At 46.4% G+C, this 21697-nt stretch overlaps 1 protein-coding gene across 1 annotated transcript in view; it reads right to left on the reverse strand.

Moving 5' to 3' along the window:
- Positions 1-21697, reverse strand: part of DNAAF3 (dynein axonemal assembly factor 3) — a 291957-nt gene that overhangs the window by 233596 nt on the left and 36664 nt on the right. The window contains exons 2-3 of the mRNA XM_069638064.1: positions 13399-13482; positions 1565-1707 (exon numbers count right to left, since the gene is read on the reverse strand). Coding sequence (XP_069494165.1) covers positions 1565-1707; positions 13399-13480 — 225 coding nt within the window. The 5' untranslated portion in view covers positions 13481-13482. The remainder of the gene's footprint in view (positions 1-1564; positions 1708-13398; positions 13483-21697) is intronic.

The raw sequence follows: 21697 nt of genomic DNA on the forward strand, positions 1-21697 counted from the left end.
TGGTGATTTTAAATGGTACAAATACTGACAATGAGCCAGTGTGAAATCCATTCACATTTAGACATTTTACTGGAACTACCATCATTGCGCAAGGCCAAATTCTGATCTCTGTGGCGGGCTGAGAATTGCATTAGTACATTTGCATGATGTATTGCCCAGTTCAGGGCATGTGGGTTGTGCCTCAATTTTGATGGCAGCATTGTCATCAGAACATGATGTTGTGCTCCAATGGTGCAAACACCTTCTTAATGTGCTGCCAGGTGCCATTTATGTGAGCTCTTAAAACTTTAGAATAATGCAAAATTACGAAGGCCATTTTACACCTCACTAACATTTTAGGAAATGGGCCCAAACAAGGCATAGCAGACCTCCGGGGACGTTTGTACTGCCAGAGCACTGCTCTTATGTGGCCTGTGGTTGGCCCAGGAGCTGAGCTCTGACGCACAAGGAGCCCGTGATTTTGGAGACCTAAGCCTCAATATCATTCAAAGGATGCCCAAATTGTTATATATGTCATGCAATTTACAGACTATTTTTTTATGGTGAGTATTGTGACCAATAAAAAGAGCAGATTCAACTTTCATCACTGCACAAAAGGGTTTCTCACCGAATCACAGTCACAGACAAGTTTCCCCATTTAAAATTGTGGGTATCCTTATGCTTCCAAAATGCACTTTGCTTTCATGCAAATTCGCCAGGCTTGGGTTCCAGAGGGCCCCGCCCATCTTTTCTCACCCCCTCATTACCCTAGCCCCACCTCCCCAAGGCGTAGGGGTTCCTAGAGTAATGTTTTTCCATTTTCAGCACTGCTCACTAAGACACTTTTTCCATTACAGCAACAACATCAGGATGATGACCTAAGACGAGTGCGTAGTGGGCGATTGTCCCTCTGAAAAGACAACTAATGAACATGTGCCATAAAGCAGGTCCCAAAGGGTAATTCCTTTCCCAGACCTCTCTGCTTGCAATTGTGCACGGCAGCCAGAGTCTGGTAATTCATCCCACCCCAGCCAACCCACTCACTCACCAATAGGCAGTTGCTGCTTGGGGCGGGGAGGAGGGTGCAGAATCTTTACTGAAGTATCCACCACTGGTTGTGGCATCACATTTCGCCAATGTCCTGAACACCAATAGTGGTGAGGGGAAAGTGGCCTGCTTTGTTTCTGAAACTGGAAATTGATGGTAAAAACTGCTAGAGAGGGCAGTTAAGGTCCGGTAATGATGGAGGGGTCAAGTGAAGGTAATGGAAACCGGATATTACGTGTCATCTAAACTGGAAATTATGTGCAAAGTGGGTATAATGAAATTTAGCCATGAAACGGTAAGGGCTGTACTGGACATTTGCCATGGTGCACCATCTGGGCATAATGGAACTGCCAATGATATGCCAAGAAGGCATGGGGTAATCTGATAACTGGGCATAATGCAAACTTGTAATGATGTTCTAAGAAGGTTTATGAATAGTGGCTCATCTCTCAGTTACAGTTAAAATACTTTGCAGAAAAAGCAGACCGATTAAGGGTGGTTTCCCTATGCACGAATGTGCTTGTGCATGCAGCCTTGCCTTCAGCCGCCTCGGTGGCCATCGATGGGCCTGGCAGATAGTCTTCAGGAGATGCCGACAGTCTCCACTCCCCACCAGCAGTATGTTAAGTTCTGGAGTGCCATCCTCTGACAAATTCATGTGCTCCATGGAACTCCCAAGGCCTGTGGAGAGATGGCGAGGAGGATCATTAACTTCTCTGAATGTTGGAGTGGCTGGCATTGCATACATGCTAGGGCTGGGCGATATATCAAGTTTTGGAGATATATCGATATATTTTCAAAATCGATATAGAATGAGACAATATCGTTAACATCGAGATATATACATTATTACATATACTATAATTTATTTACATCTATTCTCAAACAGGAAGATGAACCCTGCATTTGCACTTTATTTTGATCAAGGTCTTATAAATAAAGGTTTTTGTGATATCTAACATGCAATTTGTGGCTTAAAACTGAGCTTTTAACCCACATAAACAAAAATCGAGATACATATAGTATATCGCTATTCAGCCCAAAAATAGCAAGATATGACTTTTGGTCCATATCACCCAGCCCTAATGCATGGTGTCTTTGACCACTAACCTTTCTGATTAAGATACATGACATTGCTACTGGACTCTCCAAGGAATGAAAGCAAGCTTAGACCCATTAACAGGATTGGCCATGATGAATGTATTAGTCTATTCTGTGGTTGAAGAGGGAAACGTAGAGTTGATTCTGCCCACTGCATGATATAAACATGCTTGTTGCAAGGACACACATTTTTTTTTAAAACACTCTTTATTGGCATTTGTAACAACAGACCAAGACAACAATCCCAACATTCCCCCACCCTCTTCCCCCCTCCCAACACCCTTAACTCTCAATTTCTTTGACTGATTCCCCTATGACCCTTGTAGCACATCCTCCCTATCTTCCCTTTCGCCAACCTCTCCCCATTTCCCTTGAATAGCAGACCCTGCTCTTGGATACCTTCCATTGAGGTTCACTCCAAGACCTCTCCCCGCCTGTCTCTCGCACCCCCCCCCATCTTGCTATCCCACCTCCTACTCCTACTCCCATAGCTCATGGTGGTAGCAGGTCTTTAGATATGGATACGTTATTCAGCAGCTGACCCCTATCTTCTGTTATCTCTTCTTACTCTATGTGAATACTGTTAGCCTGTAATATCTCAGTTCGGCTATCCCCCATCTGCGGGCATCCCCCTGCCATAGCGTTATTGATGGCCCTTGTGGATGTTTCCAAGCAATCACCATCTGACGTTTAGCTAAGATCAAAAGGAATCTCGCCATCTTGTTCCGTGACTTGTATCTTTTCCCCTCTGGGAAGATACCCCATAGACATACTCTTGGGTTACGAAGTAGCGACCAGACGTGTGCTCCGTAGCACGCGGTTCTTCTCCTTTTCCACTCCCGCTTTCCCTTCCTTGTCCTCCCCCTTCATCTTACCTCCTGGATTCGAGTTCTAGCGAACTTGCATTGCCTCCTGGATTCCTGGATTCGGCCTCCTGGAAAACTGAACGCATTCTGGATTCGGCAGAGACACGGGCCGCCTTCTTCAAAACCCGCTCCATCCGTAAGAAGGCATCAACCAAGGACGCCGGTAAAGAACGGACTCAGGTGAGAAGGAGGGATCTCCTTGACAGTTGGGGTCACATATACCCTATGCAGCAGGTTAAACTGGACCAGTTGGATTCTAGCATTCTGCGACACCTTCTGCACTTGCTCCCAGATCTTTGTCCATTCCTTCTCAGATATCTGGATTCCAACATCCACCTCCCATTTTCCCTTCAACTTCAATTCCCTCCCCCCATCCCCCTGGGTTCCTCATCCTGTAGAGGGTATTAGTAAATTTGTTCGAATACATTTGCCTGTACCATTCTGGCGAATATATTTATAAAATTGGCTAATACACCCCGATCAAGGGGAGCGGGGGTTGCGTGGGTGTCCACCGCTCCCCATGATCGGTGTGTATTGTCCCCCACTTCCTCGATATTGGAGGCGGGGGACAGGAAAAAAAATAAACACATTTAGGAAAAAAGAAAAAGGGACAAATTGGCATCGGAACCGACTGCTGTTAGAGGGACGGATCTGATACCGCAGGGCTTAAGTGGTCCAGGCAACAAGAATCAGGTAAGTGGGGAAGGGGGCTGGGGTTGGGGGAGTTGGTTTGAGTGTGTTTCAGCTTTTGAGAACTGATCGCATGCGGGCTGTTTTTTTTCGGTCAGTTTGCCGCAATCAGTTCTCAGACGGCCAAACACAGCCAAACCCCGGTAGGGCCTTGTAAATACTTGAAATCCTTCCCCCGTTCCCCCCCGCTTGTTCCAGTAGTACCTGCAGTAGCGGGCTGACCTTTGGTTCCTCCAGTATTCCCTCCCTTAACTCTGTTAACCTCTTAAATACTGCACTGTATGTCAAGTACAATCCCTTCGGGAGCTCATACTTCGCGCACCATTCTGAGAACGTCAGTAGCGTCCCTCCCTCAAACAGGTCCCCCACCATACAGCAAGCCTTCGCTGGGAGTCTCTGTACCCCCGCCCCCTTCGGGTCCGCACTCCAGGGTAGACTCCCACCCTATAGCCCCTCAGGCCTCCTTTTTTTAACATACTTTCTCCATACCTCTCTAACTGCCTCAAATACAATTGTTGTCCCCTAGTTCCCCACTGGATTCCATAAAAGTTCTAACCCTTGTTGTGAGACGGTAAACTTCCCACCAGCCCTCTCTGGGCTTCCCCATTTGCCTGCCCCCATTCAAGTACCATTTGCAATTGGGCCACTATGAAAAACCGCTCGTAATCCAGCAAACCCAGCCTTCCGATCTCACCCTCCGTAGCGTCTCCAGTGATACCCTCCTGTGCGCCACAGTATCTCCCCAATTTTACCATCTAGCATTAATTGTATATTGGTAAAAATAAAAAATAGAGCAATCTTTGGAGTATACCATTTTACATATTGCCACCCTTCCCATCAGGGAGAGGGGTAATCCTTTCCAGAACTGTATAACGAATCTCCTATTTTGGATAGTGCCCTCCCTGTATTCGTCAATGTTGTGAAATATGCGTATGCCAAAATACTTAAATGACTGTCTCCCATTGTATCCCCCCGTCCGGTAGGTCCTCCCTCTTACTACCACACAATCCTTCCAGAGGAAACAGCAGGGACTTTTCCTTTTTTTATTCGAAAACCTGATAGATGCTGTAAATTCCTCAACACTTCCAGCAGCATTGGGAGATTATCGCAGGGAATTATTCACATACAGCAATAGATTGTCAGCATACAGTGTCACAACATGTCTCACCCCTCCCACTAAGATCGCTGCTTCCCCCATCTCTTGTCGCAAGTACCCCGCCAATGGCCAGGCCTAGTGCAAATAGGACCTGGGAGATTGCACATCCCTGCCTTGTCCCTCTGCCCAATTCCCACCTCTCTGACACCAAGTCATTAGTCCTCACCACCGCTACCGGCTTATTATAAAGTAGACCCAACCACTTACAGATGTTCTTGCCAAACCCAAACCTATCCAGTACCCGGAATAACCTGCTCCATTCCAGTGAATAAAACACCTTCATGGAGTTGAAGGAGGCTAACGCCATATCCCCCTTTTGGGTTTTGGTTTGGTCCATTACGCGATGGAAGCGGCTAATGTTTCCTGTCATGTTCCCAGAGGTCGAAGTGAGCGGGAGCAGTTGGAGCGGTGCTCCTCTACTTTTTTAAATTACCTTTTACAGCTCCTATACTTTTATTTTAAAAAGAAACCGTTCTGGAATGGTTTCGTTTTAAAATAAAAGTGTAGGAAGAAGTTGAAATGTGCACTTTCAGTGCACTACACTGAACGTTCCCGTAAACAGCAGGTGCAAGTGTTAGGGTGCGTGTATTGTGTGTGGAAGGGGACGTGGTGATGGGGTTTGTGGGGAGTGGGTGCAGGCCAGCAGAGAACATAGTTCCACTACTTCTTTTCATACACTTCGACCACTGCATGTTCATCCCTCCAATAATCCAGCACTGGTCTCAATGTACCAGCTCCGGGGCCACTTCTGCCACCCGGTTTGCCAAGATATTTCCCAGAATCTTCCCATCGATATTCAACAGGGAGATGGGGTAATACGACATACAATCCTTCCCTTCCTTCAGTAGGACCGTTATGATTGCCTCCCTCATTGAGTCCAGGAGGCTACCACATTCAAAACCGTCAGCATACACCTTCTTGAGCCATGGGACTAAGAGGTCTATGTATCCAGAGTAAAATTCTAAGGGGATCCCATCGCTACCAGGCGCTGTACCCTTCTTCATTGAACGCACTGCCCATCGGATATCTCCCTCCTCTATCAGACCCTCCAATTTTTCCCTCCGATCCACCCCTAACCTTGGTAATTGAACCGTGCGGAGCAGCTCATCCGCGTCTTCCTCCACATACGCCCCTTCACTCGTGTACAACTCCCTGTAAAATTCCAGGAATGCCTTATTGATCTGATCTTGGGCACCTACTGTTTCCCCCGTTCTAATCCTGATTTGGGTAATAATACAACATGGGCACTCCCTGTCCTTTAGCCAGGCCAATAGTTTTCCCACCTTATCCCCTTCCCCATGCAGTCTTATATCCCGCCTGAGACTGTCAAGTTAGCAAGGTCTGCCAGGGTCTTATTATATGACGACAGGACCTGGGCCAGTTCGTCTCCCACCGTCCTCCCGTTGCCGCTTCCCTGTCCAGTTCCGCCACCTGTTCTTCTGCCTGCTGCAACCCTATCTGCATCCTCTTCCTCATGCCTGCTGTCATAGAGATGCAGACCCCTCTTATATACGCCTTAAAGGCCTCCGAGAGCACCCCCACTGTTGTCACTGATCCTGCGTTTAGCTTGAAATAACTTTCAATCCCACCTCAGAGCTCATTCTTGAAGGTTACATACTTTAGCGCCGTCCTCTGCATATGCCACAACTGTTGCGGGAGTCCCTCACCCCTCCCCAGCAGCTTCGCCACTAGAGGGGAATGGTCAGAGAGAGTGCGTCCTAAATATTCCAACCATTCAAATAGGTGACAACTCTCTCTCCCCGTCAGTAAATAATCTAATCACGAGTATGACCCATGTGCCCCCGAGTAGTATGAGAATCCCCTCTTTCCCATGCATCTCTCTCCACAGCTCCATTAGATCCCGCTCCGCCATTACCTTGTGAAGTGCCACTGCCGTGTGTTTTTTACAGTGTCCTGACCTCCTATCCTATCCTATCCTTCCAGATCCGCATCCAGTTGACAACTAAAATCACCTCCCCATACTACTAAACCGTCCCTGTGTGCCCCTATCATTTGTAGCACTGAAGGGAAATATTCCTTGTCATCGATATACGGTGCAAACGAGTTTGCTACTCATTGTTTGTTCCTCCCATTTCGCCAAGAGCACTACCGTCCTTCCCACCTCGTCCATCAATACCTTTTTCCACTTGTATCGATACTCCCGCTGCCACCCAGATATGCACTCTCCTTGCCTCCGACAAGTGAGACGTGCCGATCACTTGCCCTCCCCATCCTTTCCCTAGCGGCGCCAGGTCAGTTCTGGCCAAGTGTCTCTCTTGTATCAGGGCTACTTGTATTCTGTGTCTTTTCAGAACCCCCCACCCCTCTCTTTGTTTCTTTCAGCTAGTACCCAGCCCCCGGATATTCCACATTTCAAACTTCAAGCCTCTGAGCCCCATTGTAGGTTCCGGTTATAATTTATGACCCATACCCTTTCTACCCGATCCCTCTCCCCTTCCCATTCCTTCCTTCTTCTGATATTCCCCCCACCTCTCTGAGGCTGACAATCCCCTCTCCGGGTCTTCCTCTCTGTCCTATTTTCGACTTTATCCATTCCTCTCCCATATTAACTACCCACGCGCCTTGTTTTGTACTGTACCCAACTCGGCAACAGTGCCCAACTTGGCCGTATACCCAACCCCCCCCATCTCCCCTTGTACGCCTCACCCCCCCTTTCTTTTTCCCCAAATTATTCGCCTTCCCTGCTCTTCCTCCTCCCGCCCCCCCACTCCCTATCCCCACACCCAACTTCCCATCCCCACACCCAACTCCCCATCCCTCCCTCTTAACCTTTCCCCGCCAGGGTCCGGTCCCCCATTCACAAAACCTTTGACCCCTTGGCCGGTTTCCCCCACCTCTCCCCCTGTCCTCGTGGGCTAGTGGCCAGTGGTGACAACCGGGGACACCTCTTCGCCCCCCCCCCCACCAGTGAGCTCCGTATCTCCCACTCCCATTTCCCTGGTGCTACCACTGCACTCTCCCCCAGGACTTATGTCACCAATTTGTGGCACCTCTCAGTCCTTCTTCAATCCCCTGATTGTGACTGTGTCATCTCCACCCCTTTCCCATTCTGCAAGTCCCCTCATGCGATGCAGTGTCTAGCCAGGCCCACACCTCCTGTGGGGACGTGAAAAAACATGATTCCCCCCGCCCCACGCTATGACTTTCAATTTGGCTGGGAAGAACATCATATATTTCATGTTTAATTCTCTGAGTCGTTGCCTCAGTGCATCATATATTCTCCTCTGGCACTGCACCTCCAGCTTGAAGTCCGGGAAGATGCATAGTTTCGAGTTATCCACTTCGTAAAACCCCACCTTGTGGGCTTCTTGCAGTATGGCATCCCTGTCTCTGAATTTCATAACCTTCGCTACTATTTCTATCGGCAGACATCCCAGTGGAGGGGCTCTACCAGGCACCCTGTGGGATCTCTCGGCTGTGAAAATCTGGACAATCCCTTTATCCTCAGCACCTTCAGAATGAGATTTTCCACAAAAAGTTCCACACTAGATCCTTCTTCTCTTTCCGGTATCCCGACCAGTCGAATATTGCAGCGTCTGGATCGCCCCTCCACATCCTCCGCTCTAGTTTCCAGGGTCCTGGTCACACCCACCAGACGTGCCACTTAGTTTTTGACGTGCTGGAGGTCGTCTTCCACAAAGCTTACTCTCTGCTCTACTTCTGTGTCCCGTTCACATACCTTGCGGAGGTCTGCACGTACCAGGGACACATCCACACGCACCTCCTTGATGCTCCCTTGTAGGAACGACCTTGTGGTCTGGATTGCTTCCATCAGCGCGTCCAGGGTCACGCCACCTGTACCTCCCACAGCCACCTCATCCGTTCCTCGGTCCAGTCCCTCCTGTTTCTGTACCTTACTCCTTGCATCTCTGTACTTCTCCATTTTTTGTTGTCCTTTGACCATTCTGGCTATATCTCACAGCAGACTTGCCCTTGAATTTGCGATGCTGGGGCTTTTTTAAGAGGGCCTTCTTTGACTTTGTGTTACTGCCCCCCTCTGTTTTGTCTCTACAATGTCCCGTGCATGTCCCGTACTTAGGAGTGCGTACTATTATTTCTTTAGCTTGTAGTCGTATCGAGCGGGATTGCTGTGGGCCTGAGCCCCACTAACCATATAAAACTTAAATGGCCCTCAGGTCTGATCCCGCCACCACTGTTGCCTCTATTGCCAGAAAGGGATGTGCATTCACCGTCCTTCCATTATTGCCTTGCACCCAATCTCTGTCACTGTACCACTCCTAGTCCCCCCCCTGCTCTGTCAGGCACCGCGGGTGGGTGGTGACCCAGTGTCTGTCCTAGGGCCTTCCAGGGTTTTGCCAGCTCCCCCACCGCTCACCTCTTAACTCTGGGACTGCCTGCGAGAATGTCCTTTGTGCTGGCAGGCCTTTGTGTCTGGTCCTTGTCCCGGACCAAAGAATTCACCATCCGTTCCTCAGTGCCTTGCCTCAGCACTATCCCTCTGTGGTCACCAATCCAGCCACTTGTCTTCTGGACATATGTTTGCAGTATGCTCCCTTTCGGGCTAATTGGCCCATTGCCGAGGCCCGGTCCGTGTCCCCACTGTTGAGTTTATGAGCCTGTTCCTCCGTGTCCATATGCCTCAGCGGGTCTCCTTTCCCCTGTGTAACGCTCACCTGATTCCCACGGAGGCGCCGACCTGTTCGGGACTGCTATGACCTCTTCTAAGGTGATGCGCAGGACTCGGAAGACGGACTGGACCGGACCCCCAAACCTCGCCTGTCAGGCCCGTAGAAGAATCCTTCTGTAGATGGAAAAGGGGATTAACTGTCTGCTGGATAATGTGTCGGATTCCCCGCCTTCCCCCTCTCACACTCCTCGAACCCCCTCCGCGATTCCCCGTAGAGTCTCACCTTGGAGTCTGAAAGGACGAGCTCTCCATCCTGCTTCCGATGCAGGGGCGCGTTGATTTCCAGTTACTTCACTGGATCTCGGGTTTGGTGAGTATTCAACTCCGCTTGACTTTTCCGATATGAGGCCGTAAGTATTCAGTTGCAAAAGTTGAAGCCTTAATTGTCCATTGTCCTTTTCTCTATTTCAGATGTAGGATGAAGAATCCGCGTAGAGGAATGGATTCGCTGAAGGTAAACTCTGGTGAGTCTTTTTGATGGATGGTTCCCTTAGTGATCTTGCTTTCACCCACTAATGCGTGTGTCTTTTTCCCCTTAGGGGCCGGGGTACGGCAGTGCCAAAGAAGCGGCACCGACCAGAGGTGTGGAAAGATTGTCCCAACAAAAATCAGGTAAGTCTTAAGGTGGAAGAATCAGGCCTTCCTCAATCTGTTCCTTCGCTCACCTTTGTTTCGTCTCTTATTCTCCTTAGGCGCTGAAAGGCGACGGATGGTGCCAATGGTCGCTGAAGAGCCCGAGGGCGCCTCGTGAAGGTGAGTGGAACGCGGCGCTGCAGCGAGCGATGCGATGCGCTTCTAAAAATAATGTCTTTTCTCAGGATCGTCGGAGTGATGGTTCCGGACTCCGGATGGAGGTAGGTAAAGTTCAATTATTCACCTTTCTCTCCTTTCCTTCCTTTTCAGGTGTTCCAGGTTGCAGGCGGGCGTGGCTGGAGCCAGGATGCAGGAGCAGACACGGTGAGCATCCAGCTGCTAGATGCAGAACAACGCGAAGCGTGAGCTGCTGTCTGGGCGTGGTTTAAATAGCCCCCAAAGTAGTTCCAGGTAAGTATTCTTCCTCAGCCACGCCCGAGTGGTAAAATAGTCCCATAGGTAAAATAGTCCCTTTCAGACCTCAAGGAGGTCTGAATCCAGCAGCATGGTCTGCATCAGGTAAGTCCATCCAAGCACTCCCATAATGAGCCTGGCGCCTATGGTGCCAGGACTGATGCCTTCTATGAGCCTGGCGCCAAAGGCGCCAGGACAATGTCCAAAGAGCCCCTATAAGGGGTTGCTGGGTCCATCCCTGGGGACATGATGTCTGCTTTCGGGGACGCTGGGCCTGAACTGGCTTCCCGGGAGTAGGCATCATGACACCTTGAGGATTTAGATTTCCACTCGACTTGTCTCTATGTCCCTGCGTGCTGCTCTACCCACGGAGTCCGGGATGCCAGACTCACTGCAACTTTCCCGATGTGCGCCACCTTAATCAGTATGATGACCGGGTTCCCGCCTGTTGTCCGGATGCCATAGCTTCCACCGCACCTGAGCACTGACTGATCCGTCGGATCAATGCTCCCTTCAGGCCGACTGCCCTGCGCTACACCCGGGCATCCACCTGTCCGGATGAATCGTCCCCCACCGGCACTGGACACTAACAGCCCTAGCAGACCAGCGTTCGCTCCGGGCCGAATGTCCTATGTTTCTCCGCCCCTGACACTCCACTGGCGGCCATCTTGGGTTGTCAGAGTTCTTTCCCACTGTCGAGCGTTCGCCCAATCCCTCCGGGAATCAGGGCAGCGTCTCATCCCTCCTTTTTCCCCTAGCAGCGCCAGCTCCTCTGCTTTGATTTCACCCTTTAAGGGTTGTATTTTTCTAGTTCTGGAGTCAGATTTCGCCAGGATTTCTACAGGTGGTGTGGGAGCTCCGAAGAGCTACATGCTCATTCCTCGGCTGCTGGCCACACCCCCCCCCCCCCCCAACACCCTCCTTCCCCGAGGACATGCATGACTTATGAAAACCAGGGTAATAGAATCACAGCTAGGCCCATGGGCATCTGAAAATAAGGCAGGGCTCATGAAATGATACCAATGGTTTAATCATCTTTGCAGACCACACTGCTACCTTGTGAAATCGCAAAATGATTTGTATTTTTATTATTGCGAGGGAGTGCCATTCATTGGGACAGTCCCCCAGTAAATGTGCTGGCCCATCATCTGTATAGGCATAGATGTGGATAAGGTACAGGAAGACACACTTATGAAGAGATTATTGTATGCGTTTGCCCACCCTCAGTATATGTGCTCGCTCATCATTAGAGGATGCAGTTGCTACGGGATTCATTAGTAAAATGTTTATTTGTTCACATTCAAAACAAATTTCATAACAGAAGGACACAACCTGCCCAAGAAAGTGGCAAGTGTTTTGTTGGACTAACAGCATGGATTGTCCAGTACTGGGTTACTTACATCTGCCAATCATATGAGGGTATACTTGAATATCCTTACCCACTATCAGAGCATACCGGTGAGCTATATGGAATTGCTTATAAATATATTGTTTCATAAGGGGTAATGAATTAGGTCATTAAGCAGACCATTAGAAAGTAAGCACGTTTCTCTATCCATATAGGTAACACCAGGAAGATTAGGTGCACACATGGTGAATTCTCCAATGAACTATTGAGTACATGACACGTACATAGATTTGTGCGGTCCCAGATGATTGCCCGGCAGATTCAAACCTTAAGGACAGACACTTGCAGGATGTCCGTGATTTCACCAAAACCACTTCACCTAAAGGAAAAATCTTTTTAAAAAATGTTCTCCAAAAATAAATTGTATTATGCGGGGGTAGACCCGATACCTCCTCAATTCCCCCTGCCTTATCCTATCACTTTACCCCAACCCCATCGATGTTTGAAAATTTACCGACTTACCTAACCAATTCAAAGAAATAAAAATTTGAAGATTTCCGATTAGGTGAAATGTACAGTACCAAACTGGTGTACATGTAAGGGCTATTGTAGGAGTGTAGGGAAAGTTTGATCATTTGGTCTCCACTCATGTTCCAAAACTAAAGGTATTGTAGAATAGTGAAATCTTGGAAACAAAGATACATGTATGATGTAATAAATGTACAATAGGTAATTTAGATCCTATGAGTGTGTACTGTATTGATGTTTTTAACATATCACTAAGCCTTGTTAATGTGTAGTGCTGATTTGTATGATACAACAGATATATGTTTTGATACTCAGTATGACAATATAAGAGTGAGGGTCCATTATTAAAGGACTACTCTCCAACTCTTCTGAACTAGGGTGGATGAGATTGCGTTGAACACAGCTTTCCTTTTGCACAAGAAATGAATGTTATATACAATAAAACATATTTCTTTTCCCACATTTAGACCCAGAGTTGATCAGAAATAGAACATGTATTTTCCCAGTATACAGTTAAAATGTTTGCCAACAGTGAGGCTTAGGTTTGCCCATAATAATGGTAGGCTTTGTCCAGATTTGCCAGGTACAATGGCAGGAGTTTCCCAAGCATTAGGGAGTAAGCTTACCAATTTTAACATAGTTTGCAACTGGTCCCATGACAGAGCCACCTTTATCTAGTGCTAGAATAAGGCTAACTTCACTTTGCATACAGACTAAGAGGGAGGGATGGGGAGTTGACCCATACTTCTTAAGGAATGAATAAAACGAATAGTCTCAGCATACATAGCATTACTAGAACAAGTTCCTACAATGGTTCAGAGGCATATTGATGTATCAATAGCTTATTAGCCTCCATGATGCTCCGAGTTTGTGTAGTGCATCATGTACTTGCCTTCGCCTGGACACCCCTTTCGTCATTCATCCCCCAGTATGAACCATTAGCCAACTAAACATTGTAGGTGCTTACACTTCATCTGAAGATCCAGAGCAGGGGAGAAGCCCCACCATGTCAGGGCTCCGAAGCCTTCTCCTGTCCCTGTGGCCGTCATGGCTAGAAATACAAAGACAAAGAAAGTCTGGGTACAACGTTTCACCAAAGATGAAAAATACAGTACAAATAACTCACCCAAATTAACTTACAGAAAATGCTCAATACTAAGTTACATAAAATGTTTTAGGAGAATGTCCAGTCTAAATTACAAAATAAAAATCTTTGGACATAAAGGGCATCTAAATTATAAATTTGCTTTGTTTTTAGGTAAGTATACAATATGTGAAACATACTTGTTGAATTCATTTAAGAGTAAAGAAAAGGCCACATATTACAGAAAAATACATGTTTATGACTCAGGCTTGGGCCCTTAACAGAAAAAAAGCAGGGCAGAGTTCCGGTTCAAGAACAAGGAAACAAGGATGTTTTGTTGAGCGTTTTGGTGGTGTGCAAAGATGCAGTATTGCTATCAAGCATCACTGCTAGGTGCAGAAGGTGAATACTGGTTCCCTTCAACTGCCAGGACATTCACAGGATATTTTCAAAGGCCCAATAACCACATCACAGTCCTCATTATTAAAACAGAGAAAGCCAGTGTGAGGCGTTCATCAAAAATGCAGTGGTACAGATACCCCGGCCAAGAATGGCTTCAGGGAGAGCATGGTGCAACACCTGCGAAGAGGTTGTCGCAATGGCAGGTTGACAGCCAAGTACGGAACGAGAGGTCCTTATGTATTGTTTTTTTATTTTTGTCATTCAGTTGGAATATTTATATTTTGTGAAATTAATTACATCTACAAAACAGAGGGGGTCTCGGAAACTCTCTACTAGCACGAACACAGCCCATTGACTTGTTCTTGGGTGGATGGCCCCTGGGAGAGTCTCAACCAAGTCTTTAGCTCATTGTCCCTTTCACAGAGAAGACATTTCCCTGCATATCAGTTTTTGTCCTGCCCAGGGGCAGTCCAGCACTGAAATGCTAAGCAATTTTCCTCTGAACAAGAGTACCACAGCAACCCCATACACGTGTTTCAGCCTTGTTGGGCATCATCAGTGAGGTGAAGCTGTGCCTCTCTAAGAGCAGTGAGCAGGGATCACTGACAGTCCTAGGGAAGAACAGTCAGTGATCCGCATTAGACCAGAGGTTTCGTCCTGGGATATACTATGTGATGCAATTGTAGGGAAAAGTCCCATGGATGTGTTGGAAAATGATTCAGATAATTTCAAGCTGAATTATGTGCTCTACTGAAAACTACAGCAGGTTCCTCAGGGTATCTTGAACATGTTCACTTGTTCTACATCCAGAATTCAATCCGTTTTGAACCACCTGCAGTCTACTAATACGTTTAATTAAAGTACCCTCCCTTAATGCATTACAATACATAGTCCATATGACTAGTCACTTAGGCTCCTACTAGAACTGCACATCCAGCGCCATGAAAGGAAAAATCAGATGTATCCACCCAATATTAAAATAGCTTCATTGGACATGGCTTGGACCTTTTACCAACTATAATGTTTAAGTATTTGACCTGAGAAAACTTGACATGCTTAAAAAAAAGAAAAATAAATATCAGGTGCAGATGGGGTGTGAGGAGAGATTCCTTCTTGGTGTTGGCAGAACCTCTTAGAGTGATCCAGGTGCCTTCATCGTATGAGAAGCCTGGGGGTTTTCTCACAGGTAATTCCCAGGGATCCTTTATACAGGTGGCCAGGGAAGGGCCATCGCTCTTGTTGGATCCCAACCCTGGGGGCGGACAAGCGAGGCAGGATCACCTGGATGGGGGATCCTTGGGAAGTGCACTAGGAGGACCTTCAGGTGAGACGTGGTATACTGCTTCTTTCAGGCAAGGGACAGGGATTGCTGAGGAACGTTTATGGGATATTCTAATACCCAACCAGTAGAACCTGATCTTAAACACAAGAAAGGAAGACTAAGAAACTCTCCTGGTATAATTAGAGAATCAGTTGGTTCCAAGATCAATCTGAATATATCTTCCTCTCCCTTAGCCTCTCCAAACTGTTGTGGAAAATCATTTCATTCTCTAATATCTCTCTCTAAGAAAGAAAAGGCAAAGGAAGAGATCACACTCTCATATCATTATTCCTCCCATCGTCGTTATAAGGAGGGGACTAGGCGAGAGAAGGAGGGGACTAGGCGAGAGAAATTGAATAGGTCATCAGGTCGCCCACAGCGATTTACCCATCACCCTTTTGCAAACCTCCCCACTTACCTGACATTTCTTCAGCCTACATGGCGTATTGTGTGCCCGGCACCCATTTTCCCCTGCATTCTACTTATGCAAATCATCACAACACCAGCAGAACAGGCAGTATACATCCAGAGGCACTCTACCATGTTTATGAATGTCCCGTTAACAAGATCAGGCAAAGTCATGCAATGTACAAAAGAGCAAGACACCTGAAGACTGTTAAAAGGTGTATAAAAGGAGTAGCCTTGTGAGACAAAACTAACGAGTTGGAACCCGAGGCAGAGACCGAGCGAGCAGGCAGCTGGAAAGGCCTGAGCACCCCAAGCTCTATTGTCGGAGAACAGAGCGCCAAGATGCTGAGAGCCCATGGCTGGAGTGGGCGAGAGAAAGCATGGCGAGGGAGCCATGTCTCCAAGGAGCAAGAAGGGGACTGCGTGAGGAGCTGACCTCTAGAGGGACGCCCTTAAAGGTGTTCATTCCCCTGGACCACCAAGGCCGCCCAGCAGTGTCAGAGGGGTAAGTGAGGAGTCCCTGACCGCGACACAAAGAAATTGTAACAGCTACGCTGATCACAACCAGTGAGATCAAAGGCAGAAGGGAACCCGGTTGGTGAAAGACGCGAAGCGCGAGAGATAAGAAAGGGTTAACAAGGGAAGGACAAGCGTAGGAGGAAGAGATGCGCTGAAGAGAAAGCTTCAATTGTCCGTTGTTCTGTAATGTGCGAAATACAGACTGAGAAACTCTGTTAAAGTGAAACATACTCTCTGAATGTGCAGGGGAGCTGTGCGAGGCTTGTAGTGGGAGCTAACAGAAAGTATGAGAGGGGTGCTGCGTTAGACTGGAAGAGCGAGCTGAAGCCCCGAACTAAAAAGAGATAAATAAGTCAAATAGTGCTGGGGCACAACCCTGTTGATGAACTATTAGAGATGTGAAAGAGTGCCGGGGCACGATCCCAGAAAGGCCAAGGTGTCGGTGTGGTCACGCACAGAGCGGACTAAATTGTGGGCATTCGAAAAAGTCTATGATACGAAGAATTGGTGAAGTGTTAAAGTTGTGGAAGTGCTGTGGAAGGGAACCCCTGTTGCATCAAGAGCAAGAGAATCTTGTGCCATGCCTACAAAGTGAACTTTGTGAAACTGTGTTCCAAATGGAATTGTGGTCCACGATGGAAAGAATTGGAGATGTCTTACGAAAGTGTGAACTTTGTGAAAGTCGGGAAAGGAAGCCCTGTGAAAAGTTAAACCTGTTTTATTGGTTGAACTTTGTGAGGGGAAAAGGAATCCCTGGGAAAGGTGAAGGCTTTGGCAGAGAAAGGGAACCTGGAAAATCCTTAAGAAACGATTACGACTCTTTTGAACTTTGCAGAAATTGCCTTGATCCCAAGTCGTTCAAGCTTGGGGAAGGGAGTTGTGGGACAGCTCCAACATCGTCTGATGAACACTGAGAAGAAGGCTGCAGAACCCCTGCAGTGTCATCCTGATATTATTTTGTTGCATCCATTTTTATGGTGTCCATACCGCTACACAGTATCTTTCTTGTTAGTGAGGGCAGACTTAGGTTAGACACAGACATTTTTATTTCGACTGACAGACTTTGGACTACTATTATACTTTTTCTTTTATGGTCGAGACCACTCCCATATAGAATAGAGCAAGTTAGGCATTCACCCCAACCCCTTTTCTTAAAGAAAGGTTTTTGAACTGATTCCTTGTGCCTGAGCCTATCTCATATCACCATGCACTCTCACAGCCGTCATCTTCCTCCTCACTTATTGAAGAATAGGGTCTTCTTTTATGTCATTAGTTTTGTGATGCCAGCAGCTCTTCATAGAGTTCTTCACTTGTTCTGTTTTTTTTCTCCCTCTTAGAGGGGGAGGAGGATGGGGGATTCCCTGGCTCCACCTACCAGACAACAGGTTCGAGCATGGTGAGCCCTTTGAATTCCATCCATCTTCTCTCTTCATCAAAAGAGCGCTGTTGCTTCTATTGCATACCATTAGACTCATTGTTTGTTTGTGACATCAGAGGGTAAAGTAGGGGAGAAGGGCAATGAATCTTCATTTATGCTGCTGGAATGTATCAACTTCACTAACCTCATCTGGTCAGGAGCCAATGCACAAGGGTAGGCGAGACCAGATGAGAGAGATGTGATGAATCAGAGATGATTCACCAAGAAAACACTCATGTAGCCAGGGAAAGGCAAACGCTTCCTGATCCTGACACTGGGGGTGGTGTTCTGCGGGAAGATCACATGTGGGCGGGGGGAAGCAGGTCAGGATGAATGGAAAAACACATTTAATATCTTTCTCCGAGACCCAACATAGCGAATGGCTTCTTGCAAGGTTGAAATGGTGGAAAAAGGAGACTTGAACATTGGGGACTTCAAGTCCCATAGTGCCAGATGTCATGGGACGAAGAGAAGGGATGCAGAGGCCCTAGATTCCCAGATGCTAGTTAATGACCGGCACCGAGAGAAGCTGGGAGGCATAAAAGGTTCCTCAAGTGCAGGCCATAGAGAAGAGTAGCAGTGGAAGGTGGAGTGGTTGCACATTATAGGAGTTGCAGCTGAAGGAGCGTAGAGACGCCGGAACTGCTGTGGCTTAGAGTAAGGATGCTGGGTCTGAGAGGGTCTTTTCCTTCAGAGACCAGAAGTGCATGGATTGTGCATAGAATGTGCAGCAGGAAGCATTATTTTTACAGGCTTTCCCCCTGAAGGTTGTGGATGCAGAGGTAGCGCAGCAGGAAGCATGAAACCAAGAAGTCATTTACTCAGCAAGCAGACCCCAGTGGCAGGCAAGCACCAGAGAGCCTTTGGAGCACAGAATGCTCCTGTTATGATCAGCGCGGGCCACAGAAAACCAAGTGAGGCTGTTTTCCACGTCGCTCGGAGCAGAAGAAGCCAGGAACCCAAAGGCAGTGAGGCAAGCGGACACGCACAGCAAACCCGCTGATTTCACTTGTATGTTGTGACCCCGGTGCGCTCCGTAACCGCCCGCTGGCCAAAAAGGGTCTTATGAATACCGAACAAATAGAAAAGAAGCAAAGAGCAGAAACATAAATATGAAGCACAGGGAACTGATGTAAAACAGAAAGATAATTCTTTTGTATACAAAGAGAATGTAAAATGGCGAAAGTGGCAGTATAAGAGTTTGGCATGCAGACCAGCAGTGAGTTTCAAGGTCAGAACAATTACCAACAATACAAGGCGCAATATTGCTAGAAACAGACACAAAACCACCATTGTTAAGAAACCACGTGTTTGTAAAGCCTATTGTCAGATGAAGAGAGAGGCAATAGAGTGAACTGACCTAAATTAGCATTGCTGAAGCCAAAGAGGAGCAGAGGTGATAAAAAGCATTGTCAGCACATAGTTAATGCAAGAGGGGGAAAACAAGAGCGACAGGAAGGCTGCACTTCTGACAAAAGGTGTACAGGAGAAGAGCATAACCTGCATGATATGATATGATATGATAGGTTAACGCGCTTAATACCCAGAGGTTTCTAAGCATGGACCCGGGGATCGAACCTGTGTTGCTCCGTGTCGTCTTGTTTCCAAGGCGAGCATGTTGCTGCTGAGCTATCCTTCTGAAGCATTGCATGTGGCAATCAAAAGTGTGGAGTAAACAGCACCAATGTGTCTCATGTTTTCCCCTAAGAAGTAGTTCAAATTGTTGATCAAATCAAACTTTTTTGTTGTTGTCTGAAGATAACATAACGTGTATCTGTAAAGCGCACATTCATCCCTGAAGGGGCATCTTGGCGCTAATAAGAGAGGTTTTATTGTTACCCAATTTAAGGGTACTCATGGAAGATAAAACTAACCTCAAGAGTACTTGTAGAAGTAGTAGTAGTTTTGCTAGTCCTGCCAGGGTAGTACACCAGGACAAGGGACCTTGTAATATATGCCAGGCAGGTGAGTGGACCAGGCACCTATCTTTGAAGTACTGTGGTGTGGTTAAAAGTGTGGAGAAGAAGTGGCAAGTCCACAGAGTACATTATAATTAAAATTGTTCTTGTATAAGACGCTTACTACTGAAGGCTAATTTCTAAACGCAAGATGATTGCAAATCATTGTAGAAACATCCTGACAATCAACATTGCTGATGCAAATGTGTTGTGAATTATTACAAAATCCTCCTGACGGAACTGTGGAAACTTCCTTATACTTTCAAGAAAAGTTGTGTAGAACTCTCCACCTCAAGTGGAGAGACCAAAGAATTGTTGAACACTTTGAACTGTTGGCTTAATTCAGTTGAGAGACTTATTGAGAACACATTGGAACTTTATTGCAAGGTGGGATTTCCTTATTCTTTTGAACTGTCGGTTGAAATCCTGATTGAATCTGGGGAAGGGAGATTCACCCAGGTCATAAGGAGAAAAACAGCTATTTGATCTTAAATGTAAATGCCGATTTTGTTGTATCTGAATTGCTATATGTTACCTTATTGAGTTTGTTGTATGTACAAGTGTGAGGGACAGAATCCTTTTGTTAGAGTGTTTGGTTTTGTTTATTTTAAGCAGGGAAATCCTCATCAGGGTAGGGATAGTGAGGCATTTATCAAACCCTTTTTGTGTTTAATAAAATGGCATCTTTTGAAAAACCTTAGTTAGTATGGAGGGTGTTTGAGTGTTTCCAGGGATGGAAGCATAGAGAACAGATAAGGTTAGTGAAGTTTTGCGAATTAGAGGCATTGCTGATTAAGCAGAGGTTCAGGAGAGTCTACTTATATGTGGTGAGGAGAAGGGAGGGAATGGATTTGCACCAGTAGCACAAATTAAGATTTTTTGCAGGCTTTAGAAGATGGATGACGGTTCCATGTGATACAAACAAATGAAAAAAATAACAAATCAAATTGAAAAAGGAAGAGAAAATAACGAATCCTTTTTGGTAGAGGTTCCCCCAAACCTCCCCTTTCCCTTGCTTAAAACCAACCTCTACCCCCGCACAAGATTTAACCCTTCACCCCACCCCACAGATATATATATATTTTTTTAACGGTATTTTGTCGATATTTTTGTTTCATTAAAATATTCACTGTATACCATGGATGACGGGTGATCCAGGATTACGGAGGCGGGGAGTAGAGGAGTGGATGGAGAAGAGGTGAAAGCAAGGTAGTGGTGTTTAAAAGCAGACCTAAGATCTAGGTTGAACCTGAAAGGAGGTGAGCTTGCACAACCTTGATGTTTAGATTAGATTCTGTTTGATTTCTGTATCAATGGTAGTTACACTTGGGGTGCAAACCCACTATTGAGGTGCCTTCGTGAAACGGCACTATAAATGACTGAAAAGAGACCTTGGCCGTGAAGCCAGCTGTGGGCCGCACAACCGAATTCCACTATAAAGTGGTATTTATTTTTTACTTCCACGTTTGAATAATAATGTCTTTCTTACGTAGAAACGGTTCATTCAAAAGTAAAATGTATTCATTGCTCAAAGTTATTTGCTGATTAATTCGTATTTGCAGACGTATCACATCATGGGCCTATGCATTTCGGACATTATTGTCATTCCTCAGGGCCAGTGATAATGTATATTAAGCCAAAATATGGTCTCAAAGGGTTATATATTTCTATATGCGTACATGCACCCGTATATCAACAAAGATGATATTGTAGTCACAATGCACCATCGTAGTAATGCAGTAGAATACCATACATGTAATTAAATCATGTAGCATGCAGACAAATAAAATATTATCCATCAATTATGTCCCAGAAACAACAATGATTAGTCAACATTGGTAGGTGATGGGAAGTTTACCATGAAAGGATATGAACAGAATTTGACGATAATTACAAACAATACAAATGTGTAGGGACCCCCAACGGGACAGCAGGTAATGTACCGATATGTATGCACAAACATCAATCCCAATTGGAATGTGTATATTTACATCATTATACATTACCATCGTAAATGTGGTGCACCATTTGAAGAATATGACCAAAGTAAAAGACAGAGTAAAAGACAAAAACAAAATAAACGTCACTATTGTTGTGGTGCAAATTAAATACTTTCTTATTCGCAAACCCTTATAGAGCACTAACCTGATACAAGAA

Source organism: Ambystoma mexicanum, chromosome 1q (assembly GCF_040938575.1).
Source record: "Ambystoma mexicanum isolate Mex_15411 chromosome 1q, UKY_AmexF1_1, whole genome shotgun sequence".
Lineage (NCBI taxonomy): Eukaryota > Metazoa > Chordata > Amphibia > Caudata > Ambystomatidae > Ambystoma > Ambystoma mexicanum.